This window comes from Helicoverpa armigera, chromosome 26 (assembly GCF_030705265.1).
Source record: "Helicoverpa armigera isolate CAAS_96S chromosome 26, ASM3070526v1, whole genome shotgun sequence".
NCBI classification, from domain to species: Eukaryota; Metazoa; Arthropoda; class Insecta; order Lepidoptera; family Noctuidae; genus Helicoverpa; species Helicoverpa armigera.
In genome coordinates, this window is record NC_087145.1 from 201,441 (window position 1) to 219,812 (window position 18,372).

At 39.2% G+C, this 18,372-nt stretch overlaps 1 protein-coding gene across 1 annotated transcript; it reads right to left on the reverse strand.

The window, feature by feature from the left end:
• Positions 1 to 1,109: 1,109 nt before the first annotated feature.
• Positions 1,110 to 15,258, reverse strand: LOC110383298 (fez family zinc finger protein erm-like). Its single transcript, XM_049849613.2, has 2 exons — positions 14,956 to 15,258; positions 1,110 to 2,314 (listed from the first exon to the last, which is right to left on the reverse strand). Exon 2 carries the CDS (start codon positions 2,285 to 2,287, stop codon positions 1,166 to 1,168), a length of 1,122 nt encoding a protein of 373 aa, XP_049705570.2. The 5' UTR covers positions 2,288 to 2,314; positions 14,956 to 15,258; the 3' UTR covers positions 1,110 to 1,165.
• Positions 15,259 to 18,372: the final 3,114 nt, after the last annotated feature.

Sequence of the window (18,372 nt, forward strand, 5' to 3'; positions counted from 1 at the left end):
CAGGATAAGTAGATGTAAAAAAAACAGTTAAGACGATAAAACAAATTGTACGTCATCTCTCGGGAATTCCTCATTTTCGAGGATTCATTATCGTATCATTTAGCTTCTAAATTTATATGTTCATATTCGTTTGCAATATATAAGTAGATGTAAAAAAAAAAACAGTTTAGACGATTAAACAAATTGTACATCATCCCTCGGGAATTCCTCATTTTCGGGGATTCATTATCGTATCATTTAGCTACAACGACACACAGCGCCATCTACAATCCATCCATCAAGCAAACAATATTTTTGTTTTCCCTCGGGAATATCTATTTTTTTCGGGATAAAAAGTACCCTATTATTTAATCCGGACTTCTAACTTTACGTCTGCAAAATTTCAAAGCAATCGGTTCAGTAGTTACGGCGTGAAAGCGGAACAAACAAACAAACAAACAAACAAACAAACAAACAAACAAACTCACTTTCCGATTTATAATATTAGTAAGGATTTGACTAATATAATATACCTAAGTATATACAGGCTAATGGTCACTCCATTTATACATATAGATGACTTTATTCATTTCCTATAGAGTGGTACCGATTCAATGACTAACCGAAGATTTTAGAAATAGGTACAATTACGTAAGTACATAGTTATTTTATACATTTATATGTATAATAATCTTTTCACAATACTTATCGCTGTCTATACAATGCGTAGATTTTCCATACATTAAACATGAATGAATTCATTAAAATATTGTCCTACATGAACGACACGACAACCGACTATAAACGCACCTTAACTTGTTACTATTTACAATATAATGCTGATTGATTATTTACTATTTACAACGAATTATCTCACATTTTCATAATCTCAATTCTCTGATATTATCTCACATAAATTCCATATTTCTTAAACTTACCTAAATATAATCGCAATTTTCACTAAACTTCAAAAGTAAATTCAATCATGGCGCTTTTATTGCGCTAAATAAGAAACACAAGACGTTTGACCACCACTATTACCAGAAAACTTTTCTGAGAAATACTCTGGACTAACTGAACGTTTCTAAAATAATATGATCACAACAAGAGTTCTTGTGTACCTTTCAAATCCATCATCAATTCACTCTTTATTATCTCCGTAACCATTGAAGTAGCCAGCCCCGGGTCACAACAGCTTCGAGAAAAACGTGTTCGGCGCGGTCATTCGCGAGGGGTCCAGGATACGAGGATAGGATGAGCCCAGGAACGGCCTGAAGGCAACCCTGCTAGCATCCTCGACAGGACTGGTGGAGGCCTCCTGAGTGGACTCATCTTGTGTGTCCAGTGAGGAGTCACCATTGTTGGAGCTGCCAGCACCGAGGTGCAGCTTCCTCGTGTGTTTCTTCAAGTCAAAGTTTCTGCAGAAGCCTTTAGCGCATATGCTGCAGGTGAAGGGCTTCCTCTCGTTGTGCGTGTGCATGTGGAATGTCAGGTTGTATATCTGGTGGAAGGCTTTGTTGCAGATGCTGCACTTGTATGCCTTCTCTCCGCTGTGAGTCAGTCTGTGGTTCTTGTAGTTGCCTTTTTGATGGAATCCCTTGCCACAGAACTCGCAGACAAACGGCTTGTAGCCCGCGTGGATCCTTGCATGAGTGTTGAGTGTGGACGATCGGTTGAAGGCTTTGCCGCACGTGAGGCACTTGTGAGGCTTCTCGGAGGTGTGTATGATCTTGTGCCGGCACAGCGTGGAGGCCTGTCGGAAGCCCTTCCCGCAGATCTTGCAGACGAAGGGCCTGGCGCCCGTGTGCACCGGCATGTGCCTCGTCAGGTTGTAGTGCGCGTTGAACACCTTCCCGCAGTCTCCGCACGCGAAGCTCTTGTTCTTTGCCGGGGAAGGTGTGGGACCAGTGGTGGACGACACGGCGTGGTCTGCAGCCGGGGGACGGGGACTTGGAGGACGCTGGACTGGTGACGTCGGTGGAGGGGGACGAGGTAGGTGAAGCTGATGTGCGTAAGTTAACGACACAAGGTCAGGTCCGTAGTACAGTAGAGGATAGTGGGATACAAGCTGTCTCCTGGCCGCTGGTATGTATTGCTTGAACGCTGAGTCTAATAGCTGAGCCCCGTACGATAGGAAACCAGGCGGCGGCGGAGGTTCGGGAGACACTGATTTCTTCCTGTCAGGTTCCATGAGCCGAGCGATGGAGAAGTTGAGCACGGGAGCCGCGGGGGTGTCGGGGGACTTGGCGCGCTCGGGGGAGGACTCCCGCGGACCCTCGGGCCGGGCTGTGGACTGGAAGGGCTGCATCTTGGTATCTGGTAACTTGTGTTATATCTGAAACAAAAGAAATGCTGTTGTTTACTTAACCATAACAACCGTCAATCGATAGAAATCCTCCTCCACATCATCGAGGGTTTGACAACTGAGGTAGTATTGTTTATCAGAACTGCAATCATAGAAATGAAAGCAACCGCCAATCTACAGATCGACCCTCAGTGTCGCATTCACATCTGAGCGTGGGTGTGTCTCCGCGCCGCGCCGCGCCGAGTCGCGACAAAGCGCGATCTAGCATTGTGCTTGTTTTAAGTAAATTGGAAAGCGTCGCGTGAGGGCGTCGCGACGCTGGGTGCGTCTGACGCCGCCCTTATTCATCTCCAAACCGGCGCTTTGTGTGAGAATCGGCCGCAAACAGACGACCATACAAATTATTTTTATGAGTGCTTTTGAATCGGGAAATTGGAAAGGTGCTTCTGAGATATGAAAAACGATTTTTCTTTATTATTACGTCGATTTTGCTGTTTGATGGAATTGTTTAATATACTTCAGATTTTATTATGAAGTTTATGATGATCAAATTAAAATGTCGCTGGCACTCGACTTCATGGCACTTATGTAAAGCTATAATCGATGTAGGTAAATATCACTAATTGATCTCCAGCTTACGAAACAGTTTAAAAAACCCTTTATAAATCCATAAAAATACCAACAAACTCATTTACTAAAATAAACAACTTCCTAAAAACATCAAATTAATCTATAAAGATTTTAAACCAAACCATCAAACAAGCGAGGGGTCTTCCGTGCCCCTAAAACAAAGTATCGCAGAGGGTTAACTATATCGCGGCAATTAGCGGGACAATAGTTCCCGCGCGACTAACCCGCGGAATATGCTCGTGTGGTCGTGAATACCGTCGTGTCGGTCGTGTCGGTCGCATCGACCCCCGCTGTGAGCTGCTTGTTTAGAGAATTAATTGCGGAGGCGGGTTGGATGGGAACGAATTAAATGATTCGTACTGATTTGAGGTTTTATTGAAGTTTTATTTGAGCTAATATATTAAAAAATAAGAGCATAATATGAGAACGGTTTTATGGAACAGTAAAAAATTTTCCTTCTCGCAACTGAAATACTGTGTGATATGTTGACTTCAAATTGCAAGTTATGTGAATCTGAGCTTACACACACTGTTAGCAGGGAAACAAATGAAGAAATTTTAAACCCCTGAAATTCAGCACGAATACCTAGGCATTGTCATAAGATGGTCACATAATGACTAAAGGCTGTAACCAATATTCTTTCCTTCTGTTGATTCGCTTAAATACGAGAGATAGAATTTTGACATTTACCCCTATTGGTAGGTAATCTCTAGTAAGCAAAACTACAGTTCGATAAAATATTGTCAATGATTTTTACATTAGTAATTCTCGTGTTAACGGCTCTTATGTGACAAAGTCAATATGTGATTTTTAAGTGAATTGGCGAACTTTAGCAATTTTTTTAAATCAAAGTTTCAAAGCCCCCATACTTACTTATTTGTTCAAATACATTTAATTTCCATACATTCTACCGTCTCTAACGATATGTTTACCAACAATACGTGGAGTACAGTGTAGTGCACACAACGCGGGCTATTGTTTCCTAATACACTTGAAGCATATTGTTTTGTTTACTGCCTGTTCTATATTATTGTGCCTACATTTATTTGTCTTATTGTGTAATGTCGAGTACTACGCTTGATATTTCAGTTTTATTGTTGGGTCTGAGTAGGTACTAGAGGGTAGTGCGAGCTACTTCAGATTTAAGATTGTGTTTTTAGTTTTGAATTTGTTTAAACAATAGTTGGTTGGCCGTATTGTTGCAATTATGATTTTGTTAATAAAATTGAATGGTTATATTTAAAAAAAAATGTGGTTATGTTGAAAGAAAGTTTAATGTAAATATTAACAAATTGTAAATAATTATTCATTCATTCATTCAACAATCATTATTCTGAGTACTGCCTTAGCTGAAATTCAAATAAATATTATAAATTTGTCAAAATTTTGTTTACACACTAATTTTCGGCGGCGGTTTCTGCTGTAACGCTTCCGCACATAGATAAAAAGTAGTCGGTTATTCTGACAATCTATTTTACTGCCCAGCGACATCAAAAAACATTCAGTAGTTTTTGCAGGAAAGAGGAACCAAGCATCCAACATAAACATACAAACTTTCGCGCTTATAATAATTAATTGTAATTAGGTTTTGTAATTGACGCTTAAAGTAAAACTGACGGTGAGTTTATTATAACAGGGCGCAGAGCTGCACTTGTGTGAGGGAGGTAATATATTCCGTTTTACTTTGACATGCAGATTAACGAGCCACTACCGTTGAGAGCGTGGCGTTAACAGCATTCAGCCGTAGACAAAACGTTTTACATAACAACACAATAATTACAGAAACTAAGCAACAAGAAGGAATGCAAAAATCATTGTAAAATCTAACTTAGAGATAGATTTATAGCTAAGTAGGTACTTAGTTTGTGATTTGAATAACCGAAGCAAAGCTTAGAAGTATGTAAAAAGTAAATAACATTGTGCGATGTCTTCAAAATCAAACGGGCCTCTCATAAATATATCTAGGTATAAGACTTCTTTTTACGTCCGTTGGATTTTAACTATAGTCTGTTTTTTAATCTCGTAGACTAAATTGACACTTGCAAAATGTCAAACTTTCTAATAATTTTGCTAGCTCTGTGGTGCAGTGTTGTACTTACGATACCGGTTCGTTGAATCGTAACTTTTTACAATAAGTCATCCTGAAATAATGGGCTTATCCTTGATGATTACGCATGGCTTTGCGTGGTCAGATATCCCTGGCAGTTTGTAGCACGTCGTACAGCCATGTGTACGTACGTGAATTTTAAATATAAAACTTTGAATGAATATTAAATTCGTCTATTATAGATAAAAAGTTACGATTCAACGAACCGGTATCGTAAGTACAACACTGCACCACAGAGCTAGCAAAATTATTAGAAAGTTTGACATTTTGCAAGTGTCAATTTAGTCTACGAGATTAAAAAACAGACTATAGGTAGGTAAACTTTTCTAGTCACAATACTTTTACTTTCGATGAGGGTTTCTTGTCTAAAAATATGACATAGGTAGTATAGGTACCCAAATTGATTACTTCTGATCTTTCAACCCTCGCTGATTTCACAAAAAGAGAGCTCTTATCACTGATCACCCTTTATCACTAACCCTGAATCAGCCATCACTTTCAGACTATCAGCATCATCAGATACCATCCCTTTGTGAACTATCAGTGTCAATATCATAATTACACTTGTACGTGTTGGCTTATCGGTTGCTTCCATCGCATCAGATATGGCGCAGTCGGTAGCTCTTTAGATAATAAGCTGATTAGGCACAGATCACTTGAGGATGGTGTCAAAGGAAATTGTGCCTTAAAGTTGAGAGGTTAAGGTCGAAAATTGATTGAGTTATAGTTCAATGGTAATGGCTTTTGTAAGGTTAGTTAAGTAATTGGTTAAGAAGATGACTGAAATGATATAACGTCAGTATGTAGATACGAGTTATTAGAAATTGGAAGCTTGTAAAAGTCACGAAGGTCTGGATAGTTTAATAGCGACCAGGAATAAAAAATATATATTTAGAAATTATAATATTTGTATTTATTTATTTGGGGTAAGAAATATATTTAGAACACGATTAGGTACTGTGAGTTACTACAGCTTTTATCCTGCGGCACCACTTGAGCTATAATACGGGAAATGTTTACCTAGTAAACTCTGTGCCTAGTACATAGCTTTTGATTTAAGTAGGTACGTAGGTACCTAGGTAGGTACTAAAAGAACTTTTGGCTCATATTTGCAGCACTAAAGATCTATAAGAGGATTTTCCGATTCCAATATCAGACCATAAACAAATGAATGCAACCTCAAAACATTCGGAACCCCTCTCAATCTGAACGAGGTATTCTCCTCTCGAGTTGGCACAACTCCTCGCGATGACATCTGTCACATAAACGCCTCATTACCGTCCCATTTGCGCCGGGAATCGAACCCGAATCAACGCATTACTGCGCCCGACATCCGTCACCACTAATCCTTAAATCCGTTTAATAGGAACTTCTGTCCCTTTCTAACTTATAGCGAAGAATACGTCGTTCTCGCTCTCAATTCTATGATATTTCTATTCGACAGTCCGACCAGATTATCTTGATCTCTCGTGATTGGAACTCGTGGAACAGTGTGTTCGGCTCGAGGGGTGTGGCGCAGGTCATGCTATGCTGGTCTGTTTACGTCGTGTTGTGGGGTGTATGCGATTGAAATGTGGACGTTAATTGAAATGCTATGATTATTCGCGGAAATTGCTTATTTTCGTGTTAATAAAGTGTTTGCTTTTCGTTTTTGGGCGATTACGTGCAAATGTTACTTTGACACGTAACAGTTTTTGAGTACATATTGAGTTCTATATTAGACTTACGGAAGCACTAAGCTTGTTCAAATATTCACAGTTAAAACTAGTTTACTGTAGTTCTACTGATTGTAGAATTGAAAGTTTAGTAAAAAAATGACAAATCATCTGAACATGTCACGTCATTCTAATATTTCAAACCATTTCAAACCGATTAAAATACATCTAAACCATTTACCCGATAAACACATATCTCCAAATACAATAAAACAAACTTTCGCATAAACCACCCTCTAATAAACCTCAAAAAAACCTCATAATTCCCAAATAATCTCAAATACTTATAATATTGTCGTCAAAAACGTTCACACTTGACCGGCTCGAGACCGAATGACGTCATCATTGTGACGTAGAGTGCCCGCGGGCTATATTGTACTTATGTCGGATTGAAAGAACCCATTGTTAGTAGAATTATAAAGATTTCTCTCAAAATATGTCTTTTGGAAATTATAAATGCTTATTGCGTGGGTGAGTGCTCGAGTGGTTGTCGATTTTTTTTTGCAAATGAATTTGGATTGAATGTGACAGAAAATTAAAATGTCTTTGACGGTTCATCGATTCTTTGCGATTTATAGATTTCTTTTCGTGAATGGGTTGACAGTAATTATTATTAATGTTGATAGATGAATGAAATATCTTCAAATACGCAATAAGTAATCTGTAAGCGTTTATTAAAATATTATTTTGAAGAGAGAATATTTGGAAGATTGTTAAGTGGATAGATATTTTATCTATCTATCCCAATAAAACTACCTATTTCTTGCGGTTCCAACCACATCTAGAGAGAACCCGCGTCTAGATAAAAAATAGCCTATAAATAAGCCCTTTCTCAGGCTCTAGAGACTAGTCTAGACTATCTGTATTGGTTCAGCAGTTTTGTCGTGACCGTGCCGGACTGAGAAACAGGCAGAATTACTTTCGCATTTATTATATTAGTAAGGGTAATTAGTAATAACAATATTACTATCAAATAAACACAAAACCTCTTAACTATTTACTTATGTTTAAAAAGAAACGTGAAGAACTCGTAGCGTAGCTCGTAGCCGTAGCGCTACGTGTGCTACGGCTACGCAATTATAACTTAGTAAAAGTCGAAAGCATTTTTGTATTGTTTCGTAACATAAGTACCTAATGCAGAGTTTACACGAAGCCAGTTATGCTGGCGCCAGTCCTACGGAGGTCACTGGCTAGAAAATAGACGGGCACTCTATTTTCGCCAGTGCTTGAAAAACTGAGGCAAATTCCAAGCCAGCGATGGTTGCCAGTCTTATCAGCTGCCAGTGTTGGCTTCGTGTAAACTATGCTTAATGGACTCGAAATTCTTTATATTCTTGATCATAATCGTGATATTAGAATAAAATAGGATAACTAATTATACGCACAATATGTAGGTATAATAAAAAGTACAGATGTTTCAAAATTAAATTTTGAGATCTTTATCTTATTTAATCATCTGGGATGTAAGCAATTTCGTTTGTCAACAGTTTAACAACAATTAATTCTGCAATACTTACGATTAACAGTTCATAAAAACACCCTAACAGTCTCCGCCTACTATTCATTCAACTATTACGCTAGCCGCGCGCTGATCCGGTGTAATCCGTCGCTTTGTGCGCGCCGACTGAACCGGCTTTGTGTCATCAACCATTGAAGAAAAACTTTGAAATGAACTAATTTACTTGTTTATTTCGCATGTTTAATAATTTTAGGTGTTTTTATTGTAATTTATTTTGTGGGAATCTTTTATAGATTCAGCAACAACAGTAGGTAATCTATAGTTCATCTAGTGTACCTACCTATTATTTAGTTAATACTTAGGTATTTATACCAAATATTTTCTGCCATTAATACTATTTTTATCAAATGTAAAAAAATATTATTTATATGTAAAATTCACCATTATTTATGGCAATGTAGATATTCGCCAACTTCGTAGTTTGTTTCCCTCAAACGTTTTTATCTCTATCCTTCGCCAAATAAATAAGCTTAATTTCAAAAGCCCGTAATGATCTCCAAACACCTTATATTATGTAATCCGGTGTAAGGCTTCGCTTAGTGTCCCCGCTTCCGTCGGAAGTGACGTCACAGTGGCTAGCTTTGTCCCGGGAGCTATTGTAACGAGCGGCGCTCAAAGTGCTCACAGCAGAGCACTTTCACTACCAGGAACTACGCGGGAGATGTGGAGGCTTTCGTTAGTTTGTTGTTGGCCTATTTTCCGAGGTCCAGAGGAACTTGTGATAAAAAAGGTACTTACATCAATTTTACTTTTTTTTGCTTAAGCAACTCTTAATAAACGATGTATAAATATCACTGACCTCTATATTTACCACTGGACAGGCTGTTGTTAACGTGCTTTGGTGCCCGTGATAATAGCCATTTTGGCGTTGTTAGACGTAGCGAGTGTCCGTGGTACTAAAATTATTTTATAGTGAACCAATGAACAAACACTTCTCTCACAGCCATTTGAAATTATACGTCAAAATTAGTTCTGTGGACACTCGCTGAGACGATATTGGCGCTTCAAATGGGCACAAAAAAATTGCTGTCAAACGTACGGAACAGCCGGTCCAGTAGTAAATATAGAGGTCAGTGATAAATATGCTTACAAAGATTGTAGGTCCGTTTTTCATAGATCTCATTAACAAAGTACATTTTTGAAAAAAATGTTTTATTTATTGCGTCTGCATACACGGGACGCAGACGCTTACTAGGGCACGATTTTAATCATCTCATCATCTGATACTTTCTATGTAGGTATTTGAACACAATAATACACCTAATAATATACTATTGCTATTGTCCGACACCAAGCGCTACGTATAGGTACATGTCCTACTTACTTTTATTTATTTCTTTATAATTGTTAGAAATGTAAATAAATATAAATACTTACTCTACTATTGAAATCAATCTCAAACATGCCGTAATCAAACCAGTGATGAAAAAACGATATTGGTCACAATATAATCCTTCTAGAGAAAGTGGCAAACGTATCACTTTATGCGCAAACATCCGACAATGACCGCTACTTCCGTCGGTTGACTATTCAGCTGTGTGAAAGAGATCGGGATTAGAAAGGATTATAAACAATTTGCAGAATAATCTTACTTCGGCTCGGTGATCTTATGATACAAGGATTTTTTGCGTTTTTATACAGCCAAGTATTATAAGGTTTATTAGTATTTTCCTATTGTTATTCGACTCATAGGTGAGTTACTAAACAGCGAGCAAAGGAACCTTTACATTTTTAATGCCTCTCAATGTTTGTGTAACTTTCAGTTGATGTAGTAATTAAAGGGAAATTATAAGTCTAGCCACAAAATTATTTATTGGACACATGATTAAACTTCTAATTTTATAACTAAGTAACGGGGAAATGACATAGCCTCTAATAAACTAATTCGTCTTTTTTACAACGCCATCTACTAGAAAGCTTCAATAAAAGATCATCAATTATTGTAACTTGTTCTTCTTATTTATACATTGTCATCTAATTTACTTACTCGGCCCCATTTTTCCAAAAACGAGCCAAGAAAAACGAGATCAGCGTTGTTCTTAGCTCGTTTTTTTTTTGATGGTAGAATTTAATTTGGATTCATTTTATTTAGCATATTGCCATTTATAACCTTCAATAAAAAAAACATTGTATTAAAAATTGAAGTCAGTGACGAAAACGAATCGCTGCAAAACCGACTCCACGTAGTCTTGTCTGCCCTACCCCTAGAGTGCAATTCAAAACCGCGTAGGCGCGGAGGGGCGAGGCGGCCTGAGAGCTGAGGCGCAGGTAGTTTCAGCGCTCGCCGCCGCGGCTGAGGCTGGCCGGCAGAGCCGGCCAGAAAGCCGAAGCTGCGGTGGTGAGCTTGAAAACCATCTGCGACGATAAGCTTGCATGGGACCGCCGGAGCCACGCAGCGCCGGAGCCGTGACAGAAGCCATGCTTGCTGCATATTGCATGCTTACTTCCATGCTGCGTCAATTAATATCGGATGTGTTATATTTTAAACAAAAAACTTTGTACGAGTTAAAAAATTAGAAGCTAAATAAATATTTTTATGATGTCACTTAATATCTAGTATTTAAGAAGCTTAATGTTAGAATGCATGCTACAAATTTAGATGCAAAAAAATAACCATCATGCTGAGTTGTATTTAGAGTGGAAGATAACTCGTGGCTAAGATAGTATTATTTAGATGCTCGACGCTTGTGGCTGACTTAGTAATTTAGAAGGCAACATACATTTTTGGGGGCGAATAATGATATTAAAAAGAAGCCTGTTTAATTAGCACCCGTAATTAAATAGCCAGTCTGCGCTTGCAACAATAGGTGAAACGACTACCTAAGCTAATAAGACCTTCTGTGTAAGTCATCTTCGAAGATTGCTCAATCAATATACTTAGGAAACTTCTTATTAATTGGACCATTTATTCAATTTCTTACCACATTACTATCCAACAAATTGTCATTGATGAAGGATTATAACAACAATTAGCTGTTAATCCACTACAATCTCTTTGTCGGTGTCCGACACTGTCCGACAATGTCCGGTAGTGTCCGGTAGTGTCGGAGATCCCGACGGAAGTGTTTGAATGGCATTGTGTTGGTGTTTACTATACACGCGATATGTTTGCCACTTTCTACAGAAGGATCAAATGTTTCTGCTTGAATTATAATGATAGTGTCGGAGAAAGGACACGGATGTTTTGAATTCCGATGGTTTGAGGTTATTGTGAGCAAACTGCATCCAATAAGTACTACATAATTTATTAATCACTTGCAGCAATTTGCAATAAAGTAGTATGATGTTACATAATCATGTTGGAGTGAAACTGAAATCTTTCGGTACTTATGTACCTATAATTTTAAGGAGTTGAACCTTATTAAGATTTTTTTTATAGAGAACATTTAAAAAAGTGTCAGTTAAGTATAACTTGCAAAAATACAAGAAAGGAAGAAAGAAATTGTAAGACATTTTCAGTTCCAAACATAGTCTGTCATAATGAGGCGTAAAAATGTTTATTGAGAAATATGGAACTAAAATAAATTAGATATTAAAACTTGCCAACTCGAAGAGGAAGACGTCCTGGACAGAGCGAAGTGGAAGAAGATGATACGGAAAGTGGACCCAAGACGGGATCAACGCTAATAAGAAGATATTAAGATTTAACTTAGATTCTATAAGTAGGTAAATTGTTTCAGTACAAAACCTTTAATCTAATCAATGCCCTAATAGCCACAATCCAATTACCCACAGTAATGACATATTCCCTTTGGCATGAGTCGTCACCCCAACGTGGCAACAGCCGGGAAGCGAACCCGGGACCGCGCCAATTACTGCCCGCAAATATTTGACAGCCACACTTAGCGGTGTAATATGTAGTTTTGTGTTGACAATAAGAGAAGATTATATATTTGTTTTGATTATGCGTTTCGTTGCATCTTGGGTCCACAGGGAATTATAGAAAATACCTACTGAAAAATAAGTAGGTAGGTATAAAAGGAGATGGATGTAATAATGGCCTAAAAATTTGCTATGTCGGTTAAGAGTAATCGACTCATTAAATATAGAAGTTCAATAATATACAATATTATGAGCCACATAAATAAAAAATCTAATAAATGCATTCAAATATGCCAAATAAAAGTTCTTACAACTTAAAAAGGTCGAGGCACTTAGAAAGAATTCTTAGTTTAGGCCTTTTCGGAGCTTGTATAACTGACATCTTGGTTTATCATTCGTTTCTCAATAATTCATCATGTGTAAGTAAGTGTGATCTGAGGGAACATAATATAATGATAGCGGTCATTATAATATGTTACCTCATTTCCCACTTACATACTCCACATAGACATTTGGTTTACACTACTTACCTACTTCCTTAGACGAAAAAAGTGTTGTCCCTAGTTATAATATTCCTTTAATGAATTCATAGTAAGAAAGAAGAAGATAGGTATCTACGATATCTACCTATATGATTCCCAACATGGTTATTTCTGTTGTGAAAAATTCACATAAAAATATTACAATATCTGCATGAACGAGGGAGTAGCGACATAATCCTTGCACAATCTCCACAACATTGAAAGGGGTGTCATGATCCTCTGCAGATGAGTTCACCCATAGCCACTAATTTCCTACAATGGCTAATTTGTCACCCTCCGTGTCACCTGATCGCAGGTAACCCTCGGAGGGCGGAGGTCGGAGGGCAGTTATTAGATTACGCGTTACAGACGAGTGGCTCGTTGTGTAGGCGACTATGTGTGAGGCTCGTGGCTAATTTCTGATGTTGTTTGTAAATACGTTACTCATGGTCTGACGCGTCTGCCAACTCACACGGTTTTTCATTTAAAGTTTTTACTTCAGTGATTTTATAGGGATTTTTTAAAGATGAATTTCAAATTTATTTATTTTAAGTACCTAATACTTAAGCGTCGCATATATTATGGCAATTGGTGTGTAGGAGCTAATGAAGGCGTCTGTGTGATGCATTGCTATTGATTAATTAGCATAGGTACTGAATTAGGTACCTATCTATTATTTGGCAGTATTTTAATTCCGTTATTTTCTCTTATTGTCAATACATCTTACAGACAACACTAAGTATTGCGCTGCGCGGCCGACTGATCTGTTGAGTCGTTTCGCTCCTAAAGCCACAATCTAAGTTGAGATTGAGTTATAGAAACTCCATCTTCAGGCATATAGAATATTATGTAACTAAGTACCTACCTATACACAATGGACAGTTTTTTAAACGACTCAAAAATATCACCCGGTTAGACTACCAGATTTATTTGCACGGGTTGAGGTAGTTTCAGTAGAGAGTTGAGAGGCGTTAGAATATCGACGTCATCTGCGTCATTTTCCAAGTAAATAACGATATGCTGTCACAATAGACCAATATACTTGAGCCTACAGCTCGATAACTACTTAGATTTGGATCGCCGACGGAAATAAGAGACCGACCGATTATATCATTGACGTTTATATACGGTGTGCGGTCTGCACTGCGGTTTCATGACTGGCTTACGACTAAAAATATAATAATTGACCGATGCTGTTGACTCTGATGACAGCTTCACCTCAGAGGCAGCCATGAGGAGAGCTGTATGGAGCGCACAGACACAGGCAGACGAATGAGTCTAAAACTGTTGTCCTGAAACGGTGCCTATGTTGGTTTAACGACGGAAAGAAAGCAGTCAGAGCTAGCTCAGCAGAAGTATCTACTCGACGTTTCGAAATTGTCTTAAAGTTGTCCTTATATACTTAGCAAAGTGGCTCATCACACTGCCTCTTAGAGGATGGGTTAGTAGTTAGTAGTGGGTGGATTGATTTGAGCAGGTGTGTATCAGTGACAGGGCGGTAGGTGTCTAGGCAAACTTTTCAGTGGAGGATACAAAAGCCAGTAAGTAAGCTTATAGCTACCGAAAAGTTTGCAGACGCCAAGTTCTCCCACAAGAAACCTGCTTGAGTCCATAACTAATCTAATTTGATAATATTTTTTATTGATAGATACAGAAGCGTGGTGATTAATGCTCAATCCTTCTCCGTGTGAGAGGAGGCCGCAGCCCAGCAGTGGGACGATAAATAGGCTGTAACTAACTAACTAGATACAGAAGTCCTTCAGGTGGGATGCGCGCAAAATGTGCCAACGTGAATTTTGGGTCAAAACCATAGTAAGTATCAGATGATTGTTATGCAGAATTAGGTGCCTATTGAGTGTATACGAAACTCTTTCTCGTTTTATTTATTATCATCGTTAGGTGTTAATTGGGGGTCAAATAATTTTACAAGGTTTCGTGTAAGGATTATATTGACATAAGATAGGTAAGTATATTTAATATCTTTCCTATCATAGGTATTTCTTTCTTGGGTCTCTCAGTGTACCTTCGACGCTGTCCAGATTTTTAGCTACTCACGGGTGATAGGAGTTAGGTATACAACTCTTTTTAAGTTTTCCTATCCTACCTAGACATCGAGTGGAGAAGAATTGAAGCGCGTGTTAGGCCTTTACTTAAAATTCACAAGCGAGAGCCTGAGCTAAGTCCATCTATTGAAGACAGACTAGGTATAATCGTCCGTTCAGAACGTTCGCTTTAAATGCTTTGCTAAATCTTGGTGAGCTTGATTCTCCTTCGCAGAAAAATATTTTTTGGAACATTTTGAAGTCTCATTGGAAAATATTTGGAGTTTACCAAAAATTATGTAAAAACTGACAAACCTGCAAAATCCGATGTCACTCCGAAGTCAGCAGTGATCACTATCCATAGCCGTAGAACTGCACAAACAAGCTAAACAACTACAAAGTGACAGCCAGCACTAAGTGAACATCCACGCACCGGTCACTGCACTCAACCAAAACCAAAAAACTGGCCAAAGATGGCGGTTGCAAATTCAAAATTGGTGTGACGTCGGAAAGGCGCGCGGCAAGTGGCCGCGGCAAACAGTCGCCCCGCGCTCTCGCCCGCTCGCCCGCGCTCGCCCGCCGCTCGCCCGCTCGCCCGCCGCCACTCGCTGCCCAAAGGGCGGTCGCCCGCTTCAATAATTCAGCAGCGGCGACCAACTGCGACACGTCTCGCCTTCCCGCCCGTCTCGCCCCACCGCGCGCTCTCTCGCTCCATGTTGCGCATTTACTACATTTTGTCCTCCTCCTCTCTTCCACTTGCATGCGTTAGGTAAGTGCGTCTCGCTTGCTCTCATTAGGCCGGTCTCCTGTCGTGTATTATGCAGTGTTTGGCGAACGTTTTATAAGGTTTGCGCAGCGATGCACAGAGTAGGGCGTGACAGAGAATTCACTATTACTTGGCTTACTAGTTGGCCTTGTACTATCGAGTTTACCGACGGTAAGTATGTTAATCTGTAGAATTTATCGAAGCCATCTTCTCTGATTTGTCGGTTTGTCGAATCTTCATGTTTTTTCACCGCGAACGACATCATCATCATCATCATCAGCCTATCGCAGTCCACTGCTGGACATAGGCCTCTCCAAGTGCACGCGAACGACATCGTTATCGATTATTACCAGATACTTACAAGACGGTTGCAGTTATTTACATTTAACCCACTGAAAGTAAAATAATTAGGTACTTGCCCTACATACTTACATTTATCAGTCTTAGTTTACGTGAGTATCTTTAGAACTAATTTTCCCTGTTCAGACTTGGCTGTAAAACAGCCCTTTTGGAAAGTTCATTTACAACCTTCGTAAACTAACTCTAGCAGTAAGACAACTTAATTAGTGATGGCCAAAAATCGCAACATTTTAGATCAGTTTTGATTTTGATACATAATCGCAAATAAATAGAATTGATAACGGCTAGCCGTAGGTAATGTAGGTTTATGGCGAATCATACAATCTAGCTGCGACATATACCTAACTACAAAGGCAAACCAATATTTTAAAAAAGGTATCAAAGCGCCTTGATATTTTTGCCGTAGATAACTTAAAATAGTAGAGGAACTGAAGCATATTTGGAATACTAGTTTGTTTTTTGAAAATAAATTGAAGGAGAAACGGGATAGCTGAATAAAAAATACATTAAATTATTGTCAAAATATTAAACTTTAATAATGAGAACAATCAAATATATGTCGGAGACTGTCAATAGTACGGACACTAAACGTCACGCAAGCGCGCCCTCTAGCGGCGTTTCCGGTGAAACAACATTTTGGCGCGCTTGGCAGAGTGGTGGCGGTCAGCATGGCGTCCGCGGAGCTCAGTCTTAGCTCAGTCTTGGTCGAAGCTTCGTCGAGTCTTCGTGGAGTTGTCGCGTTACTGCCTTTCGTTACGTGTAGTGTAAGTACCTGGTGTTATTGCCTAGCGTTGTAGTATCTAAACTTATTGTAAATCTTGTGATTGTGATTTTTGTATTGTAATGGTTCTTCTATGGTATGGTATGGCATGGTATGGTATTATGGTCTATGGTATGGTTCTTGTGGTATTTGTATGTTTTGTAATGGTTGGTATGTGTTGCTGGGGAGTTTGTTCCGCCACTTCTCCCCACCTAGAACACGTAGGAAGTGGCGAAGAGCGGGCGTTTTGGGGGCTGTCTTTTGTTCTGACTAATTTGAATAAACGTTTGAGTTTTTAGTTTGAGTTTTGAGTTTCTTTGAGTTATCTCTTTGCTTGATTACCCTAACTGATGTCGGACGATAGTGCCATCCTGATGACGCCTCCGACATCAGAAGTGGGATGCAATCCGAATGCCCACATGCGTTTCGAATTCGCCACGTGAAGATAAATTTCTAACCACTAAAAAAAAAAAGGAGGAATGTAACGTCGATAATTTGAAATGGAGTTTGTGGTGGAAGATTTATTAAGAATTTCAGCGAAGGTGCAAGTATGGTAACCACGGTTATGGTAATGGTATCGTTTTCCATTTTTACATGTCAAGCTAGTTATTGAGGGTATGCTATACAATTAACCGAATCTGTCTTTTTTTCATGTTTCAACGATGACGGTGGTTATTGTGATATCTGGCGACAAAATTACTGCGGAGCATCCCAGCTGCCTGCCAGGAGCCTGACGTGTCATCGTGAGTTCGGAGTGTTGGTGCTCGTGCATCTCCGTGGCTTCACGTCCGCGAAAGCCTTGCTGAACTGCGCGCCATAGCGATGTGCGCATCGTCACGCACGTTGAGTGGAAACCCGGTGAGACCGATCCATTTTTGGTTTATTTTTGTGGTTATTTGTCATATGACATTTATAAAATTGAGAGGTAGTCTCAGTCTCGCTGATTAGTGTTGGTTATGAACTGCCTGGGTTTAAGGAGCATTCATTGCCACAAGCGTCCTTATAAAGCTGCCGTTAGGTTTGTTTTGATCCGAATGTGTCCAGGACCTGACATAATGTTGACGTGACCTTCATGAATTGCGTGGTTGGGAAAATCGTCAATCAGTGAAATTAGATTTATGCCATGATAGTAATATTGTCATCGTTGTTATGAAAATGTTGTGATAAAATTAACCGATTTCCGATTTCTTTTGCATGTGATAATCCCGCGAGCCTCTCCTGCTTCGAGTGATAGAAGTCTAGTCTGCTAGTTCGTCGCTGTGCTGTCCGCGAGCGCGACGCCTGGCTTCTACTGCGTGCCGGATTTCAGCCTGAACATACACAAGACGCTATGCACAGAGATGTTAAGAGACGCCTGAATGATAAACGTGGTGAGATCAATCCAAATTTATTGTGGCTTGTCATTGTACATTGTACTGTTTGACTGACTCGTTGGCCTAGTGGTCGTAAGAGTGACTGCGTGTCTTGGGTTCGATCCCCGGGTCGCGACGAAATCGCTTTGTGGGTTTTAGAATTTGGTCTCAAACCATATAGTGCTTGATGGAGGCACTGTGTAGAATAGCGATGTGTGTTGAGATGTTGATGTGTGATTAATGATGGTAGTTTTTTTTAAATTAATGAAATCGTAGATGATGAAAGCTAGGTTCACAGGGTTGACATCTGTGTATGCTTGTGTGTTGCGCTTCAATCACAGGGTTGATTGACTGTTGTTAAGTTGGAAGTCACAGAGATGACTGCCGTTGAGCACTTGTCACAGTGATGGCTGAAGTGTGTATCTTATGTTTGGTCACAGGGATTACCTGGTTTCTGTTTATTAACTAAAACTTCAAATTAGAATATTTCAGTT

What these genes read in the sequence shown, in the direction of transcription:
- LOC110383298 (XM_049849613.2), bottom strand. Translation starts at nt 2,287, where the DNA reads ATGCAGCCCTTCCAGTCCACAGCCCGGCCCGAGGGTCCGCGGGAGTCC.